The sequence below is a fragment of the Chlorocebus sabaeus genome, chromosome 10, assembly GCF_047675955.1.
Source record: "Chlorocebus sabaeus isolate Y175 chromosome 10, mChlSab1.0.hap1, whole genome shotgun sequence".
Lineage (NCBI taxonomy): Eukaryota > Metazoa > Chordata > Mammalia > Primates > Cercopithecidae > Chlorocebus > Chlorocebus sabaeus.
The window spans coordinates 41,669,048-41,696,267 of record NC_132913.1 but is presented as its reverse complement, the minus strand read 5'-3'; the positions used below and the strand labels follow the sequence as shown (position 1 = coordinate 41,696,267).

Below are 27,220 nucleotides of genomic sequence, written 5' to 3'. Positions count from 1 at the left end.
ATAGGAACACTTTTACACTGTTGGTGGGAGTGTAAACTAGTTCAACCATTATGGAAAACAGTATGGTGATTCCTCAAGGATCTAGAACTAGATGTACCATATGACCCAGCCATCCCATTACTGGGTATATACCCAAAGGATTATAAATTATGCTGCTATAAGGACACATGCACACGTATGTTTATTGCAGCACTATTCACAATAGCAAAGACTTGGAATCAACCCAAATGTCCATCAGTGACAGATTGGATTAAGAAAATGTGGCACATATACACCATGGAATACTATGCAGCCATAAAAAAGGATGAGTTTGTGTCCTTTGTAGGGACATGGATGCAGCTGGAAACCATCATTCTTAGCAAACTATCACAAGAACAGAAAACCAAACACCGCATGTTCTCACTCGTAGGTGGGAACTGAACAATGAGATCACTTGGACTCGGGAAGGGGAACATCACACACCGGGGCCTATCATGGGGAGGGGGGAGGGGGGAGGGATTGCATTGGGAGTTATACCTGATGTAAATGACGAGTTGATGGGTGCAGCACACCAACATGGCACAAGTATACATATGTAGCAAACCTGCCTGTTGTGCACAGGTACCCTACAACTTGAAGTTTAATAATAATAAATAAATTAAAAAAAAAAAATGTTAAAGCACTAGGTGCCAAGCATATATCTAAAACATTTTTGAAATTACTCCTTTCTAGCTGTGGCTACACTGACCAAAACAACAACAACAACAACAACAACAACAAAAGCTGAAACAGAAAAAAAAAAACACACAAAAAACAAAAAAACACATGTAATCATTCTTTTTCCCCCTTGTGCTATTTTTAGCTGAAATTTCAGTACAACTGGAACCAAGCAGCGGCTTACTTTCATTTTCACACCAATTGAATGCATGATGAAAATCTCATTTTAAAAAAGTGTTATAGCCTTAATCATCTAATTTTCCATTCTCATTTGAACTCTTTAAAAACAGAATATTGAGTGATTTGTTCTCCCCAGCTAAAAACAAAAACAAAATAACTTTATATAACGTAACACAAGTATCGCAGAAGTGGTCTTTATCTTAAAGGATCCTTAAGAAAAGAGCTGCCCTGAATTCATTAGTATTTCAGAGGGATTTTTCTTTTAAAACACATACAATGAAAAGTGTCTTTAAAATTTATTGACCAATATAAAAGAAACTGGGCTACAAATATACACAAATTATTTAAAACACATTGCTGGTGCTCATTCAACACCGTAAATTCATACACAGCTGATATTTAGTAGCAGTTCGAACGTGGTGTAGTCACAACAGATGTGTCTATGTACTGTACATAAGAGGTGCTGATTTCACCTATTCCATATTTTGACATATTGGGGAAAATGGGCAGTGGTGGAATCCTGATACACAAACTGCCTTAAGATCTAATTGAATTTTTGCTGCCCAACTGAATTGGAAATTTATTCAAGATTTGCAGCAGATATCAGCTATGCAGGATGACAGCTATGGATGGTGACACATCCATGAAAAATCTGAATTTCTAAAATTCTTCAATTTGTGAAATCAGTACACTTTATAACTTAAGAATGCATACATGTTTTGCCTCCTCTGAGACTAGATTTAGCATCTGTAAATGAGATGCAAGTAAAATGGTTGTGAGCAGATACAATCATCATTTCTTAAGTGGTAAAACCATGTGTAGGGGGAGACAGTATTTTGAGGTTTACTGAACCAATTCAGAATATATTCCTAACCTCCCACCAAATTTTTTAAAAGGTAAAAACAGTTCTGTTTTAGTGTAGTTATTTTTCTCTCTCTGTGCACTTTTTTCCCTTTTATTTATTAGACTGTTTCTAAGCACCGTGGCAAAATCAAATTTATGGATTGTGTTTACTAGAGTTTACAGAGCTCCACTGGGAAGCCTAGAAATCTCTGCTGATTTCGCTGCAGTCTTTGAAGCTCCATATCATAGAACCTACCCAGTCTTCACAGTAATAGATGGTCTAATTCTCTGTGCAAGCTGTGGGCCAAACCTTACTTTTAACTTGAAGATAATTAGAAGGAAAAATGAAAGTGAGTATGTTCCATTAGTTACTACTGAAGAGGCTTTACTTCCCTGAAACCCAGTTTGCCAAATAATGATTGGATGTTCCTGTAATCATGCTGTTTCTTGGTAGTTTATTTCTGCTGTAGGCCTTAGTGCTTGTATTATTTTAAAGAACTAATTTTATTTAAATTAGTAGTAAGAATTTAAATATTTCTAAAGAATCAATGTACTAGTCAGAAACTTTTTTTTTTTTTTTTTTTTTTTGAGACAGAGTCTTGAGGCTGGAGTGCAGTGGTGCGATCCTGGCTCACTGCAGCCTCTGCCTCCCAGGTTCAAGCAATTCTCCACATCAGCCTCCCGAGTAGTTGGGAGTACAGGTGTGTGCCACCACATCCAGCTAATTTTTGTATTTTTAGTAGAGACAGAGTTTCGTCATGTTGGCCAGGCTGGTCTCCAGCTTCTGAACTCAAGTGATCCCCCCACCTCAGCCTCCCAAAGTGCTGGGATTACAGGTGTAAGCCACCGTGCCTGGCCCCATAACATGTCTAATGAAGATATTTTTCTCATTATTGTTCCATTTCTGTAATTTTTTGAGTGACAGTATTAGTTTACATTAACAATAAGGGGTCCAAGCAACACAACTTATAGGTATATGATCTTTAGAAAAGTTATATTACGTATCTGGGTTTCAGTCTTATTATCTATAAACAGAGAAACTGAGACAACGTCATCTGTAAAGTCCTTTAAAAATCTCTGTAATTGTGTTTATTCCATTGACTGCACTTAGAAGATAAATTTAGTAATAATTCTTATGAAATCAAGAAAATACATACTTTTTAAGACAATGATATCTCTTTAAAAGTCAAAATCGTATACCTTCAGGTGGCCATTGGACACAAAAAATAAAAATTAAAACTATTTTTAGCTTAATGAAGCAACTTATGTAATATAGCAGCATTTTAATAAAATATCATATTTCATTTCCATAAGGCAGGATATTTTATCCAGAAAATAATATATAGTCCACAGTTTAATGTGAAGAATATTACGAAGAAAATTGTAACTTGAAGACAAAGTTATTGGAAATCCTGTCTAAATATATTAGCCTTTATTTTAAATTTTAAAATACAAAAAAAGTATGATACAGTAACACTTAGCAACTTTAACACACATTTTTCAGTTCATTAATTCAAGAAATATTTAAAGAATATATATGCCAGAAATACCAAATGAACAAAACTGACAAAGCCCCTGCCTTCATGGGACTTACCTTCTAGGGCATGTGATGGGCATGTTTGGGGCTGGGGAGGGGGAAGTGCAGACAGAAATAAAGAAGCAAACTTTTAGATTGTCAGGTACAGGGGATAGGGAGGGCAGATGGGAGAAGGGTTTGTCTTACTGATAAGATAATATTTGAACTGAGACCACTAAGGGGAGCTCTCTGGGGCAGAGGGAACAAAACACTAAAGCGGGAACTTTCTTGGGAGCCATAGTGGGGTAAGTAAGAGGCAGAATAATAAGAGATAAGAGATGGCATTAGAAAAAGGTGGAATTGTATCTGTGTGTGTGTGCATGTGTATGTATGTGTGGTGAGTGGTGGGGATGTGTAGAGGGGTAACACTCATGAAGGACCTTGAAGGCCACTGGATGGAGAAGTCATTGGAAGATTGTGAGCAGGGAAATGACACAATCAAATTCATGGTTAACAGAATCACTATGGCTGGTGTATTGAGAAAAGATTGTTCAAGACAAGGACTAGGAAATTAGGGAACTAAATAATAAGCATATTGCGATTAAAAAGGTTAGAGGTAGTGACACCTAGTGGATGTGGCGGCAAGTCATTCTTTTCTAGTTATATTTCAAAGGTAGCATCAAGGGAATTTGCTGTTGGATTAGATGAAAGTTGAAACAGAAATAGAGGAGTCAAAAGCAACTTTCAGTTTTTGACCTGAGCATCTGGAAGTTTGAAGTTGCATTAACTGAGATGCAGAAGACCACAGAAGAGATTGGTTTGAAATATGTCAGTCTAGCTCCATAAATAAGGGATCTATAAGACAAGTGCATTATGAATCCAATCATGGTTTTAACTTTTTGTACTGAAGACAATAAACATTTTTGAAAACAAATTATATGTTAGTCATTGCTTTCTAGTGTTGGGTATTTTATATTTTATGCCACTTTTTGTTAGATACTGTAATGGCATGCGTTCAAGCCATCTGAAGATTCTTAAAAAATTCTTTTCTAGCATGAAACTCATGTAGTTTTAGTTTCTCACCATGACCACAACGAACTTTCACATATTTAAAATGCTGCTAAAATGTTTCAAGTTCAGCTTTGATGGGGTAGCTGTATTTATAAAAATTTGCCATTGACCATTTTCTACATAACATGCATTTTGACTGATAAATCAATAAGTGGAACATATGGTATAAATGAGTCCTTGAGAGTTGAAGCTTTTCGAATTAAGTAATAATGCTGTGCAGGGTCTTTTTACCTTAGTTAGGAGAAAAGGAAATGAGGGGAGAAGAGGAGTGTAAACATGAAAGATGGGAATTTTACATGAGGCCTCAATGGACTTGAGAGGCTGCTAATAATTTAAGGCAATGGTTCACTGCCTCTTGTGAGTCATAGCCTTCTTTCCAAGTTTGCTGTAAGCGACATACTCCCACCTCAGAAAAAAGTGCCCTGATATTCAACATTTTGCTTACAATTTTAGGAAAGTCACGGATTCCCGGAAAGCTCATGGTGAGGGGTGTCTATATTTAAAGAGCAAACCTGAAATGCTCCAGGTTGCAGATTCTTCCCTACAGTTGTACCAATAAAAAGTCAAAAGAGGAAGGAATACCAGTTGCAAAAATCATTTAAGATTTTACTGACAATCAGAAAGTGTCCTCATTTTCATTATAAAGCAGCTATGTGCAAGTCAGAGACATAGAGAGTTTGTATGCAGTCAGAATGATTAATCCTTTCTATAAGAGCTTTTTAAGTAAAGATGAGGACCACAGAAGTGGAATCTTCTGCTCCAGAAAACACTTCTTTCGTTTTTCCTCTCGAATTTCTCTTAGCTGCTGAGTGCATTTATAACGAATAACATACATATATAGGGTAACTCTATGAGCATTTTAAATGCTGTCAAATACAAAAACTTATTAGCAAAATTCTGATTATTTTTTCCTTTTCATGGCCTCTGTTAATGTATTTTGAACATAAAGGGTTTTAAGATGAGAAAAGCAACTGTGAATGTAGCCTAATTATAACTATGTTCCTCGGGCCATAATATATGGCAAACAATATATAGCAGTTTAATTACAATAAAAGTTTAATGAATGTGTGTTGAGTTTATTCCCCTGGTGATAAAAGTTTTAGAAATTGGAGCATAGCACTGAAAGGTATTCTTTAACATAGAAAATGAAAATGACAGTGGTGACCTAACTAAAATCTTTAAGTGCAATAGAGTTAAAAATTAAGTCTAAAATTCTCCCTTTCACCTACAATTCTGTACAGCATCAGTGGCATGCCACTGTCTATAGAGTGAAGAGAAAAGGGATGGTAGAGTTTGTGGAGACCAAGATTTTGGTTAAGAATTGAGTTTCCAACATAAACTCTGGAAGCAAGATTGTTTAGCTTCAGCCTGTGTTAGGAATAATTGCAACCCACTTTGAGTTCTCTCACAATGATTGAAGCACTGCGGATTAGACTCGTCTTTTTCCCCTCAATACCTCACGGATTTCTTTTTTTTATGTCCTTTAAATTGAATTTAAAAATTTTCCTTCTCTTTTTTGGATTCACATTGGTTTAAATGTGATGCTTCTGTAAAGGCTCTATGAATTCAATATCCAATGTAATGTTTTTCTTTGTCCAAAACTTGGAATATTTTGTAGGATGAATTCACCATTCAGAAATAATTTAATATGTGGCCCTGTTGTAGACATAGAATTCAAACATGTTTCCACGAAGGATCGGTAAAACAGGTGAGTTTATAAAGCAACTGATAATATTTCATAATGAAGATGATTTTATAAGGCATTTACATTATCTCTTTCAATCACCATGACGATCAAAAATAAAATAACCTCCAATTAACCCTATGACATGAGTGCAATAAAGATTTTTCTTAAAGCAAACAGTTTGTTTTACAAGTTGTTCTGTTGTTTAATAATAGTTTGCTATTATTTATATTTTTATGTGCTTTGATCAGATACAAATTTTAGTAGGGAAATAAGCAAACATTTCTAGAAACGAATTAGAAACAATTGTGTTTTAGAATACTAAAAGGATTTTTAAAACTTTCAATTCAGCAAAGTCAATATTTTCCCCCAATTGAAATAATGGAAAAACAAAAGCGTAGACACTTTCATGGCTTGGAGGGCATGGTCTTCATGTGCCCAAGGTCATGTTCCTTAGCAGCCACTGTTGGGATCTGCTTCCACTACAGTCCTGCATTGTAGGCACCATTTTGTCTTCTTCAGAAGGTTCATCGAGACATTGGTTACTGTTAACATGTCGCAACGTGAGTCTCTGTAAAAGATAACCAATAATCAGTGCAGCTTACTTCATCTTTAGCTTCACTAGCACATCAGATGAAATCTGTTCTCTAAAAAATCCTTTATGATTTTTTTAGTATAATACACTGTGATAGGTTTGTAAAAGGAACTGTGCACAGGTGTCCCTGGATTAATTATTATACAACTTTGACTGTTATGAAGTCATCATTGTCTAATATACCTTTATTTGCAGATGGTTAAAGAAACTGGCTGACATTTATCAAGCGTTGCCAAGAATTCAGGCTCCTTTGCAAAAAGCCCATTTGTGAGCTCTGAGTTCAGTTAAGGACTGCAAATATTAACAAGCTTTTGTAAAAGCTTAGTTTTCTTAGGCATGTGTTATTCAGTAACCATTTGGTAAACATGCAAATAGATGGCACAGCTGTGACCCAAATGAACAAAACTGCTAGAGATGTTCCCATTTCAAAATACTAAACAAGCTATAGTATCTGTGACTGTAAGACATTCATTGTAGAAAGTGATTATCAGAGCAAAAATTAATCTGTCTTACTTGATAAAATCTTTACAATAGTTTGGTCTGTATTTTTAAGAATCTTAAAAATATAACAAATAAAAACAGGGGCATGATGATCATATATTTTTAAACATTATATTTATATTTTGGTTTATTCATAAATTCCAATAATTGTATGTTAACCAGTCATTATATATCTTCTCTTTGGCATCTTTACGTACATTGGAAATCACATTTTTGGACTTTTCAGATATACATTTTAAATCAACATGATTTATACACACTAATTATATATATTTCTGCTATTTCATGGGCAATACCTAGGACCATATTATATGAAAACCTCTCCAACCAGAAGCGAAGTATTTGAATGTATGAGAGATAATTTGCATATATATCTTGAAAATAGCACTGTACTTTTTTTTTTTTTGCAAATTACCAAAATTAAAGGTAAACAAAATTTTTTTTGGCTCTTGATACTACATTGAAAATGGGATGAAAGTAAACATAAGAGGTGGGCAATAAAAATGGTAGAGAAATAGCAGCCAGACGATTGTAATTTGTTTAGATTAGGACTGAAAACATCGTGGCCTGCACTGTTGTAAGAAACGATGGAAGGGAGAATAGGTTTGTGGTAGAGGAGGCCTAATAACAGCAAGCAGGAAATTAAAAGAGCAAGGCAATTAGATGCAAAGGAGATTTCAAGATTGAGACCTTTGTTGTTGCTCTTTCAAAACATGGAATCAAGTTATTTACACTAAAAAACAAAGAAAGGAATAAATGGCCAAAGATAGGCAAGAAGATGGCTGATTTACACTTATGATGCCAGAAATTCAACCAGTAGCCAGCTTGAAAAAATAAAGATACATAACGAAAACAATATATATTTTTTCTAAACAGTTCTAGTTAAAAATCAACAAAATGGTTTAATTTTTGTTACGTACCTGTGGTCCTTTGTGTATATATTCTCTTTCAAAAATATAACTTACCATTGCATACTTCTATTAGATCCCTTTTTTAAAAAAGTATGATTTTTCAAATATCAAATATGTTATTGCCCATTAAGCTACCCCAGAAAGCACTGCCAGTGTCTTATTGCAGTCGATCACATATCATAGTAGTTGAATGGTTTGATCAATTATCAGTTACCTTAGTTCAAAATATAGCACAGACTTGAGATTTTTCTTTAAGGATCATGTGAATAGATGTTGTCAACTGCACAAATAATAATTTCAAAAACAATAGTTTTTATTGTTCTTTCTAAACAATACATGATTTATTTGAAGGAATTCACTAGTAGTGAAAACCCACTGCTGCAGAGACAAAGAAACAACTAAACACTTCTTTATAGTGTAGTGCAGTAGAAAACCAGACCTTTTAGGCTCAGGTAAATTCCTGTCCCTTATTTACTAGCTGTGAACACTCAGGCATGCTTTGAATTATTCTGAGGAATCATGTTCTTTGTCAGAAAATACTTAGACTTAAACATGCTTACAAATATCCTTTTTCCCTTTTTTTAAAAAAATTTGACCTTTAGTCAACTAACTGGAATCCCCTGGCAACCTCAAAAGGGTAAAAATGTTAACTACGTTTCTAGCCTACATTGTTTATGGTAAAAATGAACTCTGATTGATAAACTGCATCTGCAACTGATAAATTGCATATATATACTAACAGAAAAGCAAACTTTGGGCTTTTCTAAGTGCAGACTTCTAATTCTGTATGTTTTATTTGGTTCCTGGAAGCTAGGCCTATGGAGTTGTTACAAGGAGAGATCATCTTCTGTGAGGCCAGTAAGCCAGGATGGTTTTGACATCTGCCTGATGTGGATCTCATCTCCTTGCAACAGACTGTCACCTGTGGAGAAGGCTATAAGAACTGCGAAGGGAACTGCCGCATTTTCTCCTATGGAGAGAAGCACTCTGCAGTCTCTGCTCTAGCACTCTATAGTAGACTTGTGAGAATAAATATTTAATTAAACCTAAACCTCCTCTTTTGGCACTGCATATATCAGGTTTGATTGCTTTGAAAGCAACTAAGATAATACACATAAATTGCTTTGTATACAAGTTTTCTTTGTGCAAAAGACCTAGACTTTTCCAGCTTTACCAACTCTTACATTTGGAATGTCTTTGACTGGAATATAGTTCTAATTAAAATAGTACCCCATGTGTTGTACCCTCTCCATAATTTCAATCCCAGCCTTGTTACAAGACTTCTGAGCTCAACTGTTTCCTCCACTAACAATATTTAAGTGGTTCATCTGAACCAGAAAAATGCCTTAATCTTCCTGTGTTCTCATTGTAAGGTAAGGGACAAAGTAAAATCCTTTATTTTTTGGATAATAAACCCCTTAAAACTAAAAGGTAGGACATGTTCTTATTTGCACTCTTTAGAAGAATTCCCTATCAGTTGACCTGAATAATGATTCATTTTATTGCTTACTGAAAAGATAGTCACAAATCATACAAGTGAGAGATAAAAGATACAACTTAAAAAAAGTATGATTTCACTTAGGCAACCACAAAGAAATGCTTAGAAATAATTTTCTTTATAAAGGTATTGAAAAATCACATCTTAGTCTTTAATAATGCGCTTGCTTAGTGTTTTAATTAAAATAATAAGATACTTTGGAAAGGATATGCCATATTTGCATTTAACCAAAGTATCTGAATAAAAAGAAACAAAAATACATGATTTTGTTGTTTTAGAAACAATCCTTTTTTGACCCTGTTAGTTTTTTGATTTTTTTCAGATCTGATGATGCAGAACCTGTTGTCATATAAACATGGCTATAGTTCACCTCAAAGAGAGTTAATGTGTCATAATACAGTTCATCAAATATATTTATGCATATATATGTTTAAAATAAAGAAAAAATAAAAAACATACCTACTCATTAAGGATAGACTAAACACAACCTAATATATGCAGTCCCCAAATTAATGAGTAACTAAGAAGTAAAAGACAGAGAGTTAACTCCATGGAGAAAAGGTACATAAAAATTTTTCTTAACCACATTTTAAAGGAGTTTCCAGATTTCAATAACTGAACATAACAAAAATACTAAAATTAATAAAATCTGCAACACAAACCTCCAAAAATCATTAGAGAATGTAATCAGTAGAATTCCCAAAAATATTTCTAAAAATTTCCATTCTTGTATAGTTTCTTAGTAGCCATTTTTGCAAAGTGCTATCATTACAGGTTTCCACTGTAGGATGCTGGGAGCCATCAGCTACTTTGTTCACTGAGAGACAAGACTGGGTGATTATATGAAGAAGAGTGTGGGTCTGTTTGACAAAGAAAATAATGAATAATGACGAAATCAAGTACAAAGACAGTAATAAATCAATCATCCTAGGCAACATGCAATTTCTACTGGATAAAGCTGGAAGGCACATGTCACAATAATTGCATCCATGGAGCTGTGAGCCACATTTTTTTAGATGGCTTTAATATCAACCCTATAAGGAAGGAGTAAATGAAGATAAGACTGAGAATATGGAGAGGGGCTTAAGATTAAATGATGAAATATTTTCGGCAAAAGGTTATTTTAGATATAAAAGATTATATTCTCAGCCTTCATCCTAGTAATACAATGCTTTTTAGTACCAGATGAGTTATTTGTGAGTGGATATTCAAAATAGTTGATTAGTCCAACTATGGCCCTTGGCCTCCTCATTCTTACACCCTAAAATTAAATAATATCAGGGACAAATTTGGAGGATAATTTAGCTTTAAGGCTTTACTTTGAACAGTATGGTACTCAAATTGCTCCCACTTGTGTTTTTACAGGGCTAACCTGGTTGTGTTCCATATGTACATTGCCACCTTCGTTAGATGTCAATTAGAAAGGCAGGTAATGAAGGGAGGAAAAAGAAAAAGATCAACTCTTAATCTAATTCTCCAAACAGTTTCAATTAATTAATTTATCTGTCCATTTCTTGCTCTCCATCTATTTCCTCCATAGGAACATAAGCTCCAGGAAAGCCACAGACTATGGCCACCTACATCTTGAAGCTCAGTGCCTGCCCATGGGATACACTAAGTAAGTCTGGTGATTCAAATGCTTAGTACAAGACCAGTGCAGACAATAAATTCTGTTAAAATTAAGCTACTTCTCTCAGTCAGCTTAATGTACACAAATTATTGGATTAATGTTTTCAAGGATTTATCTTCTATAGTAAAATAGTATATAATTTGTAAAGAAAGAAAAAATAACATTTTATTCATAGTATTGTTAACTATGTAGTTGATATTAAAACTGTAACTGTAAATAATATTGTTAACTACATAGCTTGATTTTTTTTAAGAAGACTAGTTTATATTTTTGTTTCTTTTTTTAACCAAACATGAATTTTTCCATCATACTGTTTAAAACTGCTAGGCTATATTATCTATGCTCATGATAGATATGTGTGTGTTGTAACTGAATTAAATTCACTTCTATTTGTGAAGTTTTAATTTCGTGCAGAGTAACTGAGGTTTCATTGAGTTACCTCGGTTTAGAAAGCATGAGATGCTAGGAATGTGATATTTGGGTTACTTGTAAAGTAGAAAAAGGAAGTTAAAAGCATTTTTTAATGTGGATTTTTCCTATGGTGGATAAGGGAAAATTTGTATTTTATCAACAAAAAGCTCCATAAAAGTAGTTGTGATTATTGTAATGAAAAAAAAAAAACAAAAAAACAAAAAAAACCCTGCTAGGCTAGATCATCCTCTACCCTCAGTGATATTTCTTCTTGAAGTGAACTTTTCTTGGAAAATGCCATTTTAATATCAAAGATATTAGTGCAAATGATGTTAATTTCATTTGTAATATAAAAATTAATTTTTATGACATAAAACAAAAACAAAAATGATTTTGCTTACCCTCTGGAAACATAACCCCAGGGCATAAATATAACATAGAATTTTCATTAAAAACATGACTGTAACATACTTCCCAAAAGTGTTTATCAAATGAATGGCCATGAAAAAATAGTCAAAGAACTTTAATTCCAGGTACTTATAAAAAGCCATAGCCCAGAAGAAAAATTACAAATCTTGTCCTTATTGAGACAAAAATTATTTTTCATTTAAAAACACACAAAATTATTTAGTGTCTTCATTTGCTTGAAAACAAAGCGTTAGTTCATTTATTTCTGAGTATACTGTTTGAAATGGTAACAATTATTAATATTGTGTGTATCTTCTAATAATTTTATGTATTTATATAATTGAGGTCATATAATCAAATATTCCTTTATTCATGTTGTGAGCATTTTTTTCTATCATTAAAATAATCTAAAAACATACTATTAAGAAACAAACTATTTCTCTGAAATGAATTTGCCAAAATCCATTTAACTTTTTTATTTGCAGGGAATATCTTTCCAATTTGGAGCTATTGTAAATAACAAAAATATATTGTATTTCAGAGATATTTGATCAATATGTTGATGTTCAGAGATATTTGCCATTATTTGTAATACATACAGATATAACTAAGGGTTGATATGTATGTATAATAAATAATGGCAAATATCTCTGAACATCAATGTCTATATCTGTCATTATTTCTTTGGAAATGATTCTTAGAAGTGAAATTGCAAGGTCAAATACATGAACACTTTAACACATATTAGCAAAGTTCTTTAAAATATATCTATAACAGTAATTTTGTAATAACAGCAGCAGCAGCTAACACTTCTTGTGCTTGCTATATGTCAGGATACTATATGGGTATCACTGCATCTTCACCAATGTTACAAGTTGCTGCTATAAACATTTCTTGCCGTATTGATAGGATAAACAAGAAACAAATACAATAACACATAAAATGATTTTTATGTATGTATGTTTTTTAAAAACTTTTTTCCATTTTCTTTGGCTATGTTTCTACTATGCTGTTTATTCAAGTCCTTGCACATTTCTATATGTGGTATACTATTTTCCCTTCAAAAAGTACAGTAACTAAGGGTTGATATGCTCTTTAGTAGGCATATCAACCCTTAGTTATATCTGTTTTTGTTGCACATGGCTAATTAGTCTACTTTTGTTTTCTTTTAGAGAAATGGTCTCACTATATTGCCCAGGCTGGCCTCAAACTCCTGGACTCCAGCAATCCTCCCATCTCAGCTTGCCAAGTAGCTGGTACTACAGGCCCATGCCACCGCAACCAGCTATATTAACTCAATTTTGAAGACAATGTGACATCCAGGCTGACATGCAACTTACTGCCAAATATATTTTCCTATAGCATATTTAAAATATTGACTAGAAAATAGGATCTAAACCCTAAGCTAATATTGAGTTTTGTTTATAATACGGCATTACTTTATTGTTCTCCTCTAGAATGTAAAGCCTTGGTATTTCCTGCAATGTATAATATTTCAATCATAATGTAAAAATACATAAGAAAAACATTAGTGATTCCTGCCTTTATATATATTTGCTTGTTTGACTAACATAAAATGTGGCATGGAGCATCTAAATTTACCCTTCCAAATATATAATTCCTACTTAAAGCCAACTGGAATCAGGCTAAACAATTTTGGTGACAAAATAAAAGCCATTAATATTGTAAAATTAGGCCATACCTTGGCATTAAAAGTACTAATGTAAAAAATAGATATTTTAATGAACTGACTGCATAGTTAATTTAAGAGCCAATCACGCAGATCTCAGTTTAAAAGTTGGTATACTAAAAGATTAAAATAAAACCCACTCAATTATGTTATTACATATAATAATATACAAAATAAGTATAAATTTGGACTACTATATATATTTAATTTAATAGCAAAGATAATAGGATTTCTTCTGTTAATCAAGCATAGAATAACAATTAAAAATTAATATAACAAAGTTATTACTCAAAACATTAATTATGATCTCCAGACAAGGTAATCTATGCATTCAGTCAAATAGAAATATTATAAAATATGAAGTGTAATCATTTAACATATAGGAACTACAAATGTGACACTAATCTATTGAAATTCCTACTCACTACTTCTAATAAGAAATCACAGCTATGGGTCAATAGGAATATGGAAAGGTGATACCTGTGTAATGCACACAGCCTTCAAAAGGTAAATTAAGCCATTGTTTTTCTTAGGAATGCTACACAGGGGAATGGTTGGGATGCACTTAAAGATCACTTACCTTGAAATTATAATCCCATTTACCTGCTCTCTAATAAAGGTAAATAAAAGATGGTAGTGTAAGTCAAGTCTAAATATTAATCTAACACATTTTAACTATGGAAAAGCATTCCTTATATTGTGACTCTGGAAATTATTTGATACAGATGTATATAGAATTCACAACAAGTATTTTCTAAGTCCACTTGCTCAGTCACATGAAAAATAAGAGTTATTTTTAGCATCGTATTTTTCTCCCTTTTTTTCTTTGTTGCATAGTGTTTGTTGAACGTAAGTGTTCTGATCTAAAATTAGATTCTCACACTGTATGTAGCTGCCTAGTTATTCAAAAAGAAATGTAATTATGTGCATATGTCATAGGAAAATATTCTAAATTGATTGGAACACAATTGTAATGTTCAAACAGAATATAAGAACACCTGAATAAAACAGAATGAATGGATGACAGAACTTTATAAAAGTAATTCTTAAAATGTTTCAGTGAGATGAATTTTTTTCTTTTCATTTAATGCTGGCAATAGGCATTTCATGGCATAGAGGGGTTTGTGAAATTTATTCAAGCTTCTAGACCACATAGGTATCCCACAATTTTGCTAATGATGCCCAGGATGCCCTCAATTCAAACAGGTTAGGCCATATATAAGATGACAATGAACTAAATTCATGGTTATTTACAAACTATTTAGTTAGGGGTGTGAGAAACTACATTTGAAATCAAAGTTAACCAAAGAAGTGCATTTATTACTAACATGTGCTTAGTTTCATTCAATTACAAGGATAAGCAATTACGAGTATGTATAGCTGAAGCTTGTAGGCAATTAGAGCAAAATGACAAAGTAGTTTTATGACTGCTTATTTAGCTAAATAGACCATATTTATTGCAGAACATCTTTCTCACTATTAAAAAAATGAGAAATTTTATGTCAATAAAATTTGGTATAACAAATAACTGATAGCATTTAGTTATTCCATTTGAAATACTGTATATTAAGCTTATTATATCATAACCATTGAAAGAACCAAATTATTTCTAGTTTTTTGATAACATTGAGAGGCAACGTAGTATAGTAGAAAAATTGCTGGATTTACTGTAAGAATCTGGCTGTGCAAACTTAAACGAGGCATTTACCCTATGCTTCATTTTACTAATGTGAAAAATAGAATATCTGTCTTATAAGACTATTGTAAGAATTGCACGAGAAAACAGATAAATATGTGATGAACTTTATTCCTTCTCTTTCCCCCCACTCACCTAAGAAGTAAACAAAACCAAAGTAGCTGGATAGATTCCAGGTTTTGACGCTTCATGACACTGTTTCCATTTTTCTCTGGATATTCCAACAATCCTACTCCTATTTATGACTTCCTTTTCTAAGATTGAAAGGACTATGGGAGATAAGGTGATGGAATATTTCTGCTGTTCACATGGTGAGATTCACAATTATACTGATAGCTAGCTTGCTTGGAATACTTTATTAGGACCTGAATTCTAGATCTGCTGCTAGCGGTGTAATCTTTGTGCTTTAGTTTCCTCCTGATAAAGGCTTAAAGGAGAGAACTTTAAGGTACGTTTCAGTTCTGTAATTCTGTGAACTCCGACAATTTTTATTCTGCCTTGAACCTGCACCACCTCAGAGATTTTTCAAAGAAAACTTTTGTCCTTGCTAGCAAAAGATAAAGAATTGAGTTAAAGTAGTAAGCAGCATGCATTTTCTTTCCACAGGTTGGAATATGAGAAGAATAGAACCACTGAGCAATTATTCCTCCTTCTCATCTCAACACCTCTTATCATTTTGCTCCCTTTCCCTCCCTTTGTTCCCCTCTGGAGGCCTTGCCATTTTCCAAATTGTATCCGTGCCTTTTCCTAAATTTGTAATATTCTTTAATCAGTGTATAAAAAGACTATGGAAGATACATAGATATTTGACCCTGTCCTTTTCAAATGTAAATGTATATATGAATGATCGGAGATTTCGTTAAAATACAGATTTGGATTCAGTATGTTTAGCATGGGTTCGGATCCTGCATTTCTAACAAGTTCCCAGGTGATGCTACTACTCCTGGAATCATCCTGTGGGTAGCAAGGGGTGGAACCCTTCTGTGACCTAAAGAAACCCTAAATGTAAAACTTAAAAGCATAGTAATAAATGTTATATTTCAATTTTGTTTAAAAAAATCCTTTTTAACACCTTCTCAAAAATAAAATCACATTTCAAAGCTGAAATTTCCAGAAAGGCAATATATTATTCCTACAATTGCTCTATTCTCATGTCATTTATTAGATTATGATCCATTCATTTTTTAATTTAGCAAAGTGGTGTCATTAGACAATGTAAATATCACTAGTTAATTTTGAAAACATAAACACATATGAGAATTTAATTAAGCTATATAATTCAGATGATCAAATTATTTAAAATAAAAATTTCTCAATATTTATGGCATTTTATAAGCTTTTCTGTGTGTGTGTTCCAAAGTCAAAGTAAACATGACACAAAATGTTATAATGCTCTGAAATACTACAACAGATAACTACTAGTCACCCAAAAGAGTAAATTTATAGAAATCACTTATTTATCTTAGGTGAAGCTACCTATTTTTTTCACTTTTTACTTAAAATTTCTTAGTATTCAATAGCATTGCTACTAGCTGACAGAAAATGTAAACAAAAATATACACGTAATTGCTAACAGTAGTTATTTGAGAAATGAAAGAATTTGAGTTATGATATTGCTCACTCAAGAGTTATGAAAAAGGTTAAAGATTACAAGTGGTATTCTAAAATTCCACACTGCTTCATTTTATAGAAATGTATATGATCATTCCCCTTTCTTAATAAATATATTCTAGATTTTCTTTAGCATAAGCTCAGTAGAGTCCCAGGTTCCTGGTAGAAACTAAACAGTAACAACAACAAGAACAAGTTTTATTTAAAAATAAGTATCACTTATAGGATTTCTACTGTATCTGTACATTTTACTGCATTTTTCCTCATAGAAGAGATAGAGTACTGATGAAGGATTTAGCTACATGTATTTTGCAAAGGCACTGTTTTCTGTAGGCTTAATATCAAGGATGGCACCAATAAATAATAGCTGAAGAGAAAAAAAGATTAGTGGTCAGACAAGGTGAGTAAGATATAGCGAAGGCAATAGCATCTTAATAGAACACATTGGTACAACATAGGAAGAATTCTCAGTGTTTGTCTTCAATTACGGCTGAGAAGATGATTTTATGTCCTACAATCCTGGTAACATTGTATAAGTTTTAGACTCCAAATTAACCCTACATAACCAGTTTCAAATCCTATAAGAATTCAGTAAGTTTTTCTAATATTCAACTTAAGAAACTACAGAATCATGGAAATATTAAAATGACATTCAAAAAGGTTTTTAAAAGGTCTTGTTAAAATATCAACAATGCCAAAAAACTCTGTAGACTGGTTTTTAAAATGTTATTCTTGTAGAAAATTTTAGGCTTGCATGGAATACTGCATCTGTGAAACCCATTTACCTCTATAGTAGTATTTATCTTCTAAGCAGAATGAACTTTAGTTTTCCTTTTATATAAATCACCTACCACTTAATAATATGGGAAATATAACACAGAAGACCAATTCATTTTGTTAATCATAAAAGAAAACTGAAAGAAATGAAGCTGTTTTCGAGAGTAAGTTTCTTTATGCAAAGGAAAATATTTCTTTTTTATTAGCTCCATCTGATGGTTGATCTGGTTTTTACACACTGCCTGGAGATAAATTTCCAACAGTAATTTTGTTGTTTTCTCTCCCTCTCCTCTGTCAGAAAGGTGTGCTATATTGAGAAGAGGCTACTCAGCTTTTTAGGTGACTAATTAGTTTACTGAATTCTGTGAAATACTTATAATTGTAAACAGTAAAGAAATCTTGTTAATCTTGTCAGATATTGTTCCTTCCAGTTGAGGAACATAAATGTCAGTGATCAGTGGCATAAAATTTAAAATTTGAAAATATGTACATATTGTCAATATTATCCTGTATACACATCTTCATACAAACCTCTCAGATAGGCTTAGCTTACCCCTTGCCTAATTTATGTTTGGCATGTACATGCAGATAACAAGTTGTCATACACGAAACTGATTTTATTGTCCTCATTCATATTTTATATTAATGGACCAATTTGGCAAAACCTGTTTATATGATATGCCATCCTAATGTTACCGATATGAACCTGCATACTTAAAATCTAATTCTGCCAATGTAGATGAAAACCAGCTTAAGATTTAAATGTTGAATGTTGAAATATATAACTGAGCTCAAGCATCAAATAATAAGTAAATTAAGGAAAATACTATACCTCAGCATCATATTCCCATAACTGATTTCCTCTCATATGGTGGCATTTTAACATGATTACAGGTCCATTGAGTCTAGAAACATCCAAGCACAAGTCATCGGTTCGAATTTCTTTGTCAGCAGTGTAAGAAAATACCTGAAAATATAAAATTCAGCTAATAAAATAATATGTACATTTTAAAATGTTACAATAGAGCAGATTTATCCATGGAAGCTTTCATATCAGATAAACTTGTATTTTCAAATGATTGCTGGCATGTTATCCTGAGACAGCTAATTCATCTCTTTGAGTCTTTTCTCTCAACTGTAAAATAGGGACAAAGTCATCTGTTTTATGATGTTTTGGTGAGACCTCAGTTTAACAAAATAAACTTTAAAATACCCACCATTTGCTGGCACTGTATTTCCTGCATGATACTTGCACTATAAAGCTCACAGTAGGTTAAAGAAAATATAGTTTGCAAACTGCATGGAGCTCAATGAAGGGTAGTCCCTGTTCTACCATCTTATGACCAGTTCTCCAATTCTACAATGTCATTTTTTCATATAGAAGTTTAAATCTTTCTTCTGATAACATAAGTACATTGTGTAAATTTTATTAAATATTGTCAGTGAGCTTCTGAAGGTTGTAGATGTATCTTCTCTAGAGATCTCATTAAAGGTAGGCTCTATACTTATCTCTTTAATATGGTTTGCCTAGGCTTAACTACATCAATTCTTATGAAAATATCCAAGAAATGTCATGGTGGATTATGGACTCTTTGTTAGATAATTCAATTGAACTATAATAATCTTTATTATTTTGTTCCTGGTGTGAATAATTTATTTACAACATTGATTATTAAAGTTTCATGAGTTTTTTTTTTATTTTTTTATTTTTAGATGAAGTCTTGCTCTGTCATCAGGCTGGAGTGCAGTGGTGCAATTTTGGCTTACTGCAACTCTGCCTCCCGGGTTAAAGCGATTCTCCTGCCTCAGCCTCCTGAGTAGTTGGGATTACAGGCATGCGCCACCATGCCAGGCTAATGTTTTGTATTTTAGTAGAGATGGGGTTTCACTATGTTGGCCAGGATGGTCTCAATCTCCTGACCTCATGATCCTCCTGCCTTGGCCTCCCAAAGTGCTGGGATTACAGGTGTGAGCCACCGTGCCCAGCCTCATGAGGGTTATTAAGCACATAATTATAGAATGTGTTTTCTTCTTTTAGCTATGATAAGCATTGTTCAGTATTCTGTGGGTTTTTCTTTCTCCTTGCTATGTCAACAGAAAAGATAATGAGAAAGGTCATGTCAGAGTCTTTTTGTTTCTCAGAGATATCTGATGAAATTGGAGGAAGTCAGCTTTACAAATAATATAAACTCTGGAGCTCCATAAGCTGAACGAGTTAATCTTGGCAGAGCTGCCTCTGCAGCACTGCTTCTCAGGACTTCTATGAAAATCACAAGAAGTGGTGAGAGGAAGTGGAAAAATCAATGATGGAACACAAATACCCTCTTCTGTCAACCGCTTAAAAGGAAATTATTGGGGACTGGGTCAGTGACTCATGCCTGTAATCCCAACACTTTGGGAGGCTAAGGCAAGAGGATTGCTTGAGGCCAGGAGTTTAAGACCAGCCAGGGAAACATATAGAGATCTCATCTCTACAAACAATAATTAAAAGAAAATTATCCAAGCATGGTGGTACATGCCTGTTGTCCCCACTACTTGGGAGGCTGAAGTGGGAGAGGCTGAGGTTGGCAGATTACTTGAGCCATGATCACACCACTGCATTCAGTCTGGGTGACAGAGCAAGACCCAGTCTCAAAACAACAACAACAGTAGCAACAACAATAACAACAACAACAAAAAAAAACCCAGAAAAATTTTCACAAAGGTTATACATTTACTTAATACACAATTTTGAGAAATGTGAAGTACATTTAATTGAATTATGCAAAATATATCACAGACTTCATGTATTCAATTCACAAATATATTTTCTAGCTTCATTACTTGTTCATGCTCATATGTTTTTATGAAGAACATCTGGTCACCTAAGAAGAATAACATAAAAACCCATCAACAGAAATATTCATATCCTCCCCAAACAGTATTATTTTAAACACAATTACAAACTTAGTTAATTATGTAAGTGAGAATCTTAAGCTGAGATGATAGGATTATTTCAATACTCAAAGATAGCCTTCTACATTAAAATTGCTTCCTTTTAAAGTGACAAATGCCAGTGTAAAAGGAAACCTCATAACGTCCATTTCAGCCTTAATTTTCTAATGGCTCAGGCCGTTTTTATACAGTATATTCTTCTCGAGTCTCTTAAGATAGTTTGGAAACAGTACCTGTTGAAAGTTTTAGAGAGCAGTCTACCACATCCCTTGATCCTCAATTTCTAATTTAGATTCAGTTTGTGGTCATTAGAGCTATCTTAAGTAATTTACATTTAAGAAAGATATAGTTTATGTACTTATATGTGTATATAAATTATATGTCTGTTAAATTAATTTTTGGCCTTTGTACTTGAAAAAAATTAATGGATGTTAAAATATTTGGCTCACAAGCAATTTTTGTTAAAAACAATCTGTTGATAATGCTTCCTTGTTTTTCTTGGATTAATGTAAAATCAGGATTAATTTGTTTTTGTACCTGAGAAATAATCTCATTTTTATGCTTGTTTCTAGGATGTTTTATACTCTTTATAATAACAAAAATCAGTGCATGTCAGTATATACATACCATTCTTGAAACCTAATCTGGAAATTATTAGGTTTGAACTCAATTATTTATCATTTATATCTATTAGTTTTTGAACCTATAATTGTCATTATTAATTTTTTTCATATCTACTACTGTAAAAGGTTCATGAAATTCACTTTGGGTATACTGAAAACATTATATGTGAAATACTTTGCAGAGATTCTGGCACACAGACAAAATTCAGTAGCTGATATTTAGAGTTATTATTCCCAGTCTTGGAGTTAATCCCAAATTGAGGATTTCTTTCCAACACCACCAAGAAATTTTAGTATAAGGGTCCAGCAATGTTTGCTCTTGCTGTCTGAGCTGAGCCCTTGGCTGCTGTACAAGTCCCAAGGGAGAGTTTATAATACCTGATGACAGATATTTCTGATAATTTAAGCATTGTATTATGACCCTCTAGATTAACTACTTATGAGTTCCTTTATGACTTTGGGGACAATCTCCGAATCTCATGCTGGATTTCCTCGGAGCAGCTATTCCCTACAGCTGTTGCTTGTTTTTCCGTCTCACTACTCCACAGACACTCTCAGTTAGTATGTGTAAGGCCCAGCCTGTCCTTGCTGTGGTTGAAACCTTTATGCCTATGTGAGTTAAAATATTTCAAACCTGAACACCAATGAAGCACTTTACTTTAAACTATCAGGTATGTTGATAACTACACTATACAAGATTGATTCATTCATTAGTAAAATCTCATTGTACATTCTCTTAAAATAATGGAAACTATTCTTCTTCCTTTTCTGATTATCACTCAAATTACTTTATCATCGGTTACCAATACTTAGTAAAGCAGAACCGAGTTACATGAACCATAGATTTAGCATATGTTTCCATTTGTTCCAGTGCCAGCCTGACTTTAATGACAATTAATTGGTTCAAAGTCTAATCACTTTAATTAAGCTAAGGTGACTAGAAGCAGGGAAAAACAATCAATCTCTGTGGCTTTCCTTCCATTATAAAAGAGGAAACAGGGAGGAAGTTAACATTAACTGAACACTACCTTTTTTTAAAAAAATGTGTTCTATGCTTCATGTATATTACATTAAATAAATTTGCTCTATTCTTTCATTGTGCAATTGTATTTATATTTCTATGAATATATACCAACTTACAGTATTGCAAAATGTAACAAATAGAGCTCTTTACATGAATCCTATGGATTTAGTAATTTATAGTGCTTTTAAAATTCTGTTTCACACTTAATGTTCATGTTGTCTAATCTGTAAAATTATGAGCTATCTAGTATCACATATACTCTTATGTAATCCTTCAGTCAAGCTAGGTCTACAAACCACCACTAAAATGGCCATTTTTTAAGTCAACTCTTTTAATCTCAGCTATCTTATGATGATAATGATACAGGTAGTAATGTCTATGCTCCAGTTTATGGACCTTGTTGATTATTATGCCTTTCAAAACTAATTACTCACTGTAATAACTCAGTTTTTATTGTTTACTGTTGTATTAGTTCACTACGACTGCCATAACAAAGTACTATGGACTGGGTGGCCTAAGCAACAGGAATTTATTTCCTGACAGGTTTGGAGGCTGGACGTCCAAGATCACGATCTTAGCAGAGTTGGTTTCTGCTGAGGCTGCTCTCTTTGGCTTGTAAGAGAGATCTTCTCCGTGTGTCTTCACACAGTCTTCCTTCTCTGTTTGCATGTGTCCTAATATCTTTTTATAAAAATACCAGTTACATTGAATTAGGGCACCCTAATGATGCCATTTTAACTTTACCTCTTTAAAGACTCATCTCTAATATGGTTACATTCTAAGGAACTGGGGGTTAAGACTTCAACATATGAATTTCTAGAAGAACACAATTCAGGCCACACCACCACTAACCCTTTACAATGTATTGGAGTAGATAACATATCTTTCCTTATTCCTAAGTGAAAAATATGGTGTGCATGATTTTTTTTTTTTTTTTTTTTTTTTTTTTTTTTTTTTTTTTTTTGGCTAACCTGTTTAGGTCACCTTGGGATTCAGTTCTGAAATTAGAATATACTGTTTAGTATTACTAATCAAAACTCTAAATGTAATGCAATATCAAATAATTCCCCCTTCTCCACATTGGGCTTAATTTATGTTGGCAGCCTGCAGAGGCAAAGGCTTTTTCTGTTTTACGTCTTAAGCTTTTTTTTTTTCCCTCACTGTTCTTGCCCACTCCCAAATTCACCCAGTCTGCTAATCATTTTTTTTTTTTTTTAATTTTTTTATTCTTCCAGAGTGGCAAAGCTGTAAAAGAGGTCTTACTTGAACTGTTGTGTATAACTCCTTCCTGTTCTCTGGCCTGCCAGAGATTTAAAGCTTCCTGTTCTGAGATCATTTGGATTTTCTTAGAGATTCCCATCGCTGAGCACCTCTTAACTGAAGTGCAAAGAAAGAGGACAATGCATATTTTACAAGTGAGCCACTTTTTGTGAAAACTCTGGGAGACAGGCTAACACTAGGCAGTGCAGTCAGTTCCCTGTATTCAGTTGTCACAAGCCAGCCTTATCGTGTGTGAGTCAGCTCACAGCCTGCCATATACCAGAAGCATATAGCAAGCTCTCCAACTGGCATCCTACATAATTTGCAGGTCCCAGTGCAAAATGAAAATGCAGAACTTATTTTCATAAAATTATCAAGAATTCCAAGATTGTAGGGCTCTGATTGCATGGGTTGCACACTCAAGAACTTCCCTGCTTTGAATCCTCTTCTTACTGGAAGCTAGAATCCCAGCCCATCTTCTCTAGAGGCAGGGCAACTATTCTCTCCAGGCAAAATCTTACAATCTTCTCCATATTCTGATACCTTCCATTATGGGTTGAACTGTGGCTCCCCAGATGATAGATTGAAGTCCTAACCACCAGTACCGCAAAATGTGTACACTTATGGAGATAGTCCTTATGATGAAGTCATCCTGGAGTAAGATGGGCCCTTAATCTAAAAGGACTGGTGTCCTTATAAAAGAATAGAGACAGAGAAAAGATAGCCATGTGATGATGGAATTAGAGACTGGAATGATGCATCTACAAGCCATGGGACACCAACGATTATTGGCAAACACTGGAAGCTAGAAGCGGAAAAAGATGATTCTCCCTTAGGTTTCAGAGGGAGTATGGCACTTCTGACAACTTGATTTCAGACTTCTAGCCTCTGGAACTGTAAGACAATAAATTTCTATGGTTTTAAGGAACCTAGTTTGCAATAATTTTATACAAAAGCTCCAGCAAACTAACATACATCCTTTTCCTCCTCATGCTGGTTGAAGTGTCTAATGTCACAGAATCAGATTTCCAAAGTGTCTTTTCAAATTTTGCACAGGAAAATCTGATTTTAGATTGCCATTGCAAATTTTGCATAGGGAAATCTGATTTTACATTTCACATTTATTGTATCTTGGTATCTGGGCTGAAATTTTAACATCCAGTTATACTTTCCACCAGCACAAAATCAACCATTTTCAAAATACTTTTCTATTATAGCTATATCTTCATAAAGGTGTTTTATGACTAGGTGATTTTCCTGATTTTATGTATACTTTATTGGGGTCATAATGATTTCTGCCTCTGAATTTATCTTGTAATCAAATGAGTACTATCTATAATGGATGATGCTATATATAAAGCAAATTCAAATCTCAAATCCTTTTAATCTCAATATTTTTCTTTCCATAGATGATGTTTTAGTTCACTCTCACACTGCTATAAGGACATACCCAAAACTGGGTAATTTATGAAGGAAAGAGGTTTAATGGATTCACAGTTCCACATGGCTGGGGAGGCTCACAATTGTGGTGGAAGGTGGAGGAGGAGCAAAGGCACATCTTATATGGTGGCAGGCAAGACAGCGTGTGCAGGGAACTGCCCTTTGTAAAACCATCACATCTCGTGAGACTTATTCACTATCATGAGAACAGCATGGGAAAAACCTGCCCCCATGATTCAATTATCTCCCACCAGGTCCCTCCCATGACATGTGGGGATTATGGGAGCTACAATTCAAGATGAGATTTTGGTGGAGACACAGCCAAATCATATCAGATGGTAAGCATTCTTTATTTTTCACCTACATGTATGGTTTGTTCTGGATTTTTCTTTTTAGGGAGAATGTCCAAAGATATTTTAAGATTCTTCAAATACCTAAAACAACATCTAAATAATTTCAAGGACTTCTGTGAGAAGGATCTAAAATATTTGGTTAAATTAATTTAACATAATGAAAGACTAGGTGTCCACATTTTTTTTTTTTTTACCAATTGTATTATGTTTAAAATCCTAATGTATATATAGTTACTTCTTTTAAAATACTCTTTTTTCATGATCCTTTAGAAAAACTACAAACAAAAGTTTGCTCAAATCTCTAGCATGAGCCTTGCTAATGAAACCTTGTTCCAGCAGTACAAGTTACAAAGCAAGAAAGGAAAGGCATTGCTGTATTATTGGGACCTGAATTTTGTCTCTTTCTGCAAAGGGCTCAGGAATTAAACACCCTCTACTTGCTCTATCTTGCCACAGGGTTTCTTTCTTTCCTTTTTTCATCCATAGATGAAGGGGGTGTGAGTGTGTATGTATGTACATGCGTATACACAGGCATACTTCAGAGATTCTGTGGGTTCAGTTTCAGATCACTACAATAAAACAAGTATCAAATTTAAAGCAAGACACATGTTTTTGTTTCCCTGTGCCTATGAGTTATGTTTACACTAGACAGTAGCCATATTAAGTGTGCAGTAGTATTGTGTCTCAAAAAACAATGTATATTCCTTAATTAAAAATACTTTATTGCTAAAAATGCTAACAATTATCCTAGCCTTTGGTGAGTGGTAATCTTTCTGCTGATGGAGAGTCTTGTCTCAATGCTGATGGCTGCAGGTTGACCAGAGTGGTGACTGATGAAATTTAAGTGGATATAGTAATTTTTAAAAATAAGACAACAATGAAGTTTATCACATAAATCAACTTTTCCTTTCACTAAAGATTTTTCCGTAGCATGTGATGCTAGTTGATAGCATTTTACCCACAGTAGAACTTCTTTTAAAATTTTAATTAATCCTCTCAAAACCTGCCACTGCTTTATCAACTTGAGTTTATGTAATATTCTAAATACTTTGTTGTCATTTCAACAGTGTTCACGGCATCTTCAATAGGAGATTATATCTCAAGAAACCACTTTCCTTGATCATTAATAAGAAGCAATGCTCATTCATTAAAGTTTTAGCATGAGAGTGCAGCAATTCAGTCACATCTTCAGACTCCACTCCTAACTCTAGTTCTCCTGCTACTTCTACCCTATCTGCAATTATTTCCTCCACGGATGTCTTGAACCCCTCAAAGTCATCTAAGAGGGTTGGGATTAGCTTTTTCCAAACTCCTGTTATAGTTGATATATTGACCTCCTCCCATGAATCACAAATGTTATTTACGGTATCTAGAATTGTGAATACTTTCCATAAAGTTTTCAATTTACTTTGCCCAGATCTATTACAGGAATCACTATGGCAGTTAGAGTCTTAGAAAATGTATTTCTTAAATAGTAAGACTTGAAAGTTGAACTTACTCCTTGATCTATGGTCTGCAGAATGAATATTGTGTTAGCAGACATTAAAACATTAATCTTCTTGTACATCTCCATCAGAGCTCTTGAGTGACCGAGTAAATTATCAATGAAGAGTAATATTTTAAAAGGAATCTTTTTTTTTCCCCCGAGAAATAGGTCTCAACAGTGAGTTTAAAATATTTAGTACACCATGTTGTAAACAGATGTGCTGTAATCCAGGCCTTGTCGTTCCATTTACAGAGCACAGGCAGAGGAGATCCAGCGTAATTGTTAAGAGCCCTAGGATATGGGGAATGGTAAATGAACATTGGTTTTGACTGAAAGTCACTCGCTGTATTTTTCCTAACAAGAGAATCAGCCTGTCTTCTGA

The 27,220-nt window shown here is 33.7% G+C and overlaps 1 protein-coding gene and 1 long non-coding RNA gene across 7 annotated transcripts in view; one reads left to right on the top strand and one right to left on the bottom strand.

Annotated features, from left to right (window-relative positions):
- Positions 1-1,153: 1,153 nt before the first annotated feature.
- Positions 1,154-27,220, bottom strand: part of GALNT13 (polypeptide N-acetylgalactosaminyltransferase 13) — a 590,104-nt gene continuing 564,037 nt past the window's right edge. For 2 of the 5 annotated variants that reach the window (XM_007964986.3, XM_073019693.1), the window contains exons 12-14: positions 18,551-18,685; positions 10,158-10,355; positions 1,154-6,561 (exon numbers count right to left, since the gene is read on the bottom strand). In XM_007964986.3, the coding sequence (XP_007963177.1) occupies positions 10,170-10,355; positions 18,551-18,685 (321 nt within the window). In that variant the 3' untranslated portion in view covers positions 1,154-6,561; positions 10,158-10,169. The remainder of the gene's footprint in view (positions 6,562-10,157; positions 10,356-18,550; positions 18,686-27,220) is intronic. The other 3 variants (XM_007964988.3, XM_073019694.1, XM_073019695.1) reach the window with 2 other exon arrangements.
- On the top strand, positions 6,569-16,544 carry LOC140712568 (uncharacterized). Of its 2 annotated transcripts, XR_012094188.1 has the most exons (4): positions 6,569-9,019; positions 10,861-10,924; positions 11,036-11,113; positions 13,117-16,544. It is a non-coding gene; the product is annotated as an uncharacterized lncRNA (long non-coding RNA). The 2 variants fall into 2 exon arrangements; XR_012094187.1 differs by having other exon boundaries at positions 10,861-11,113.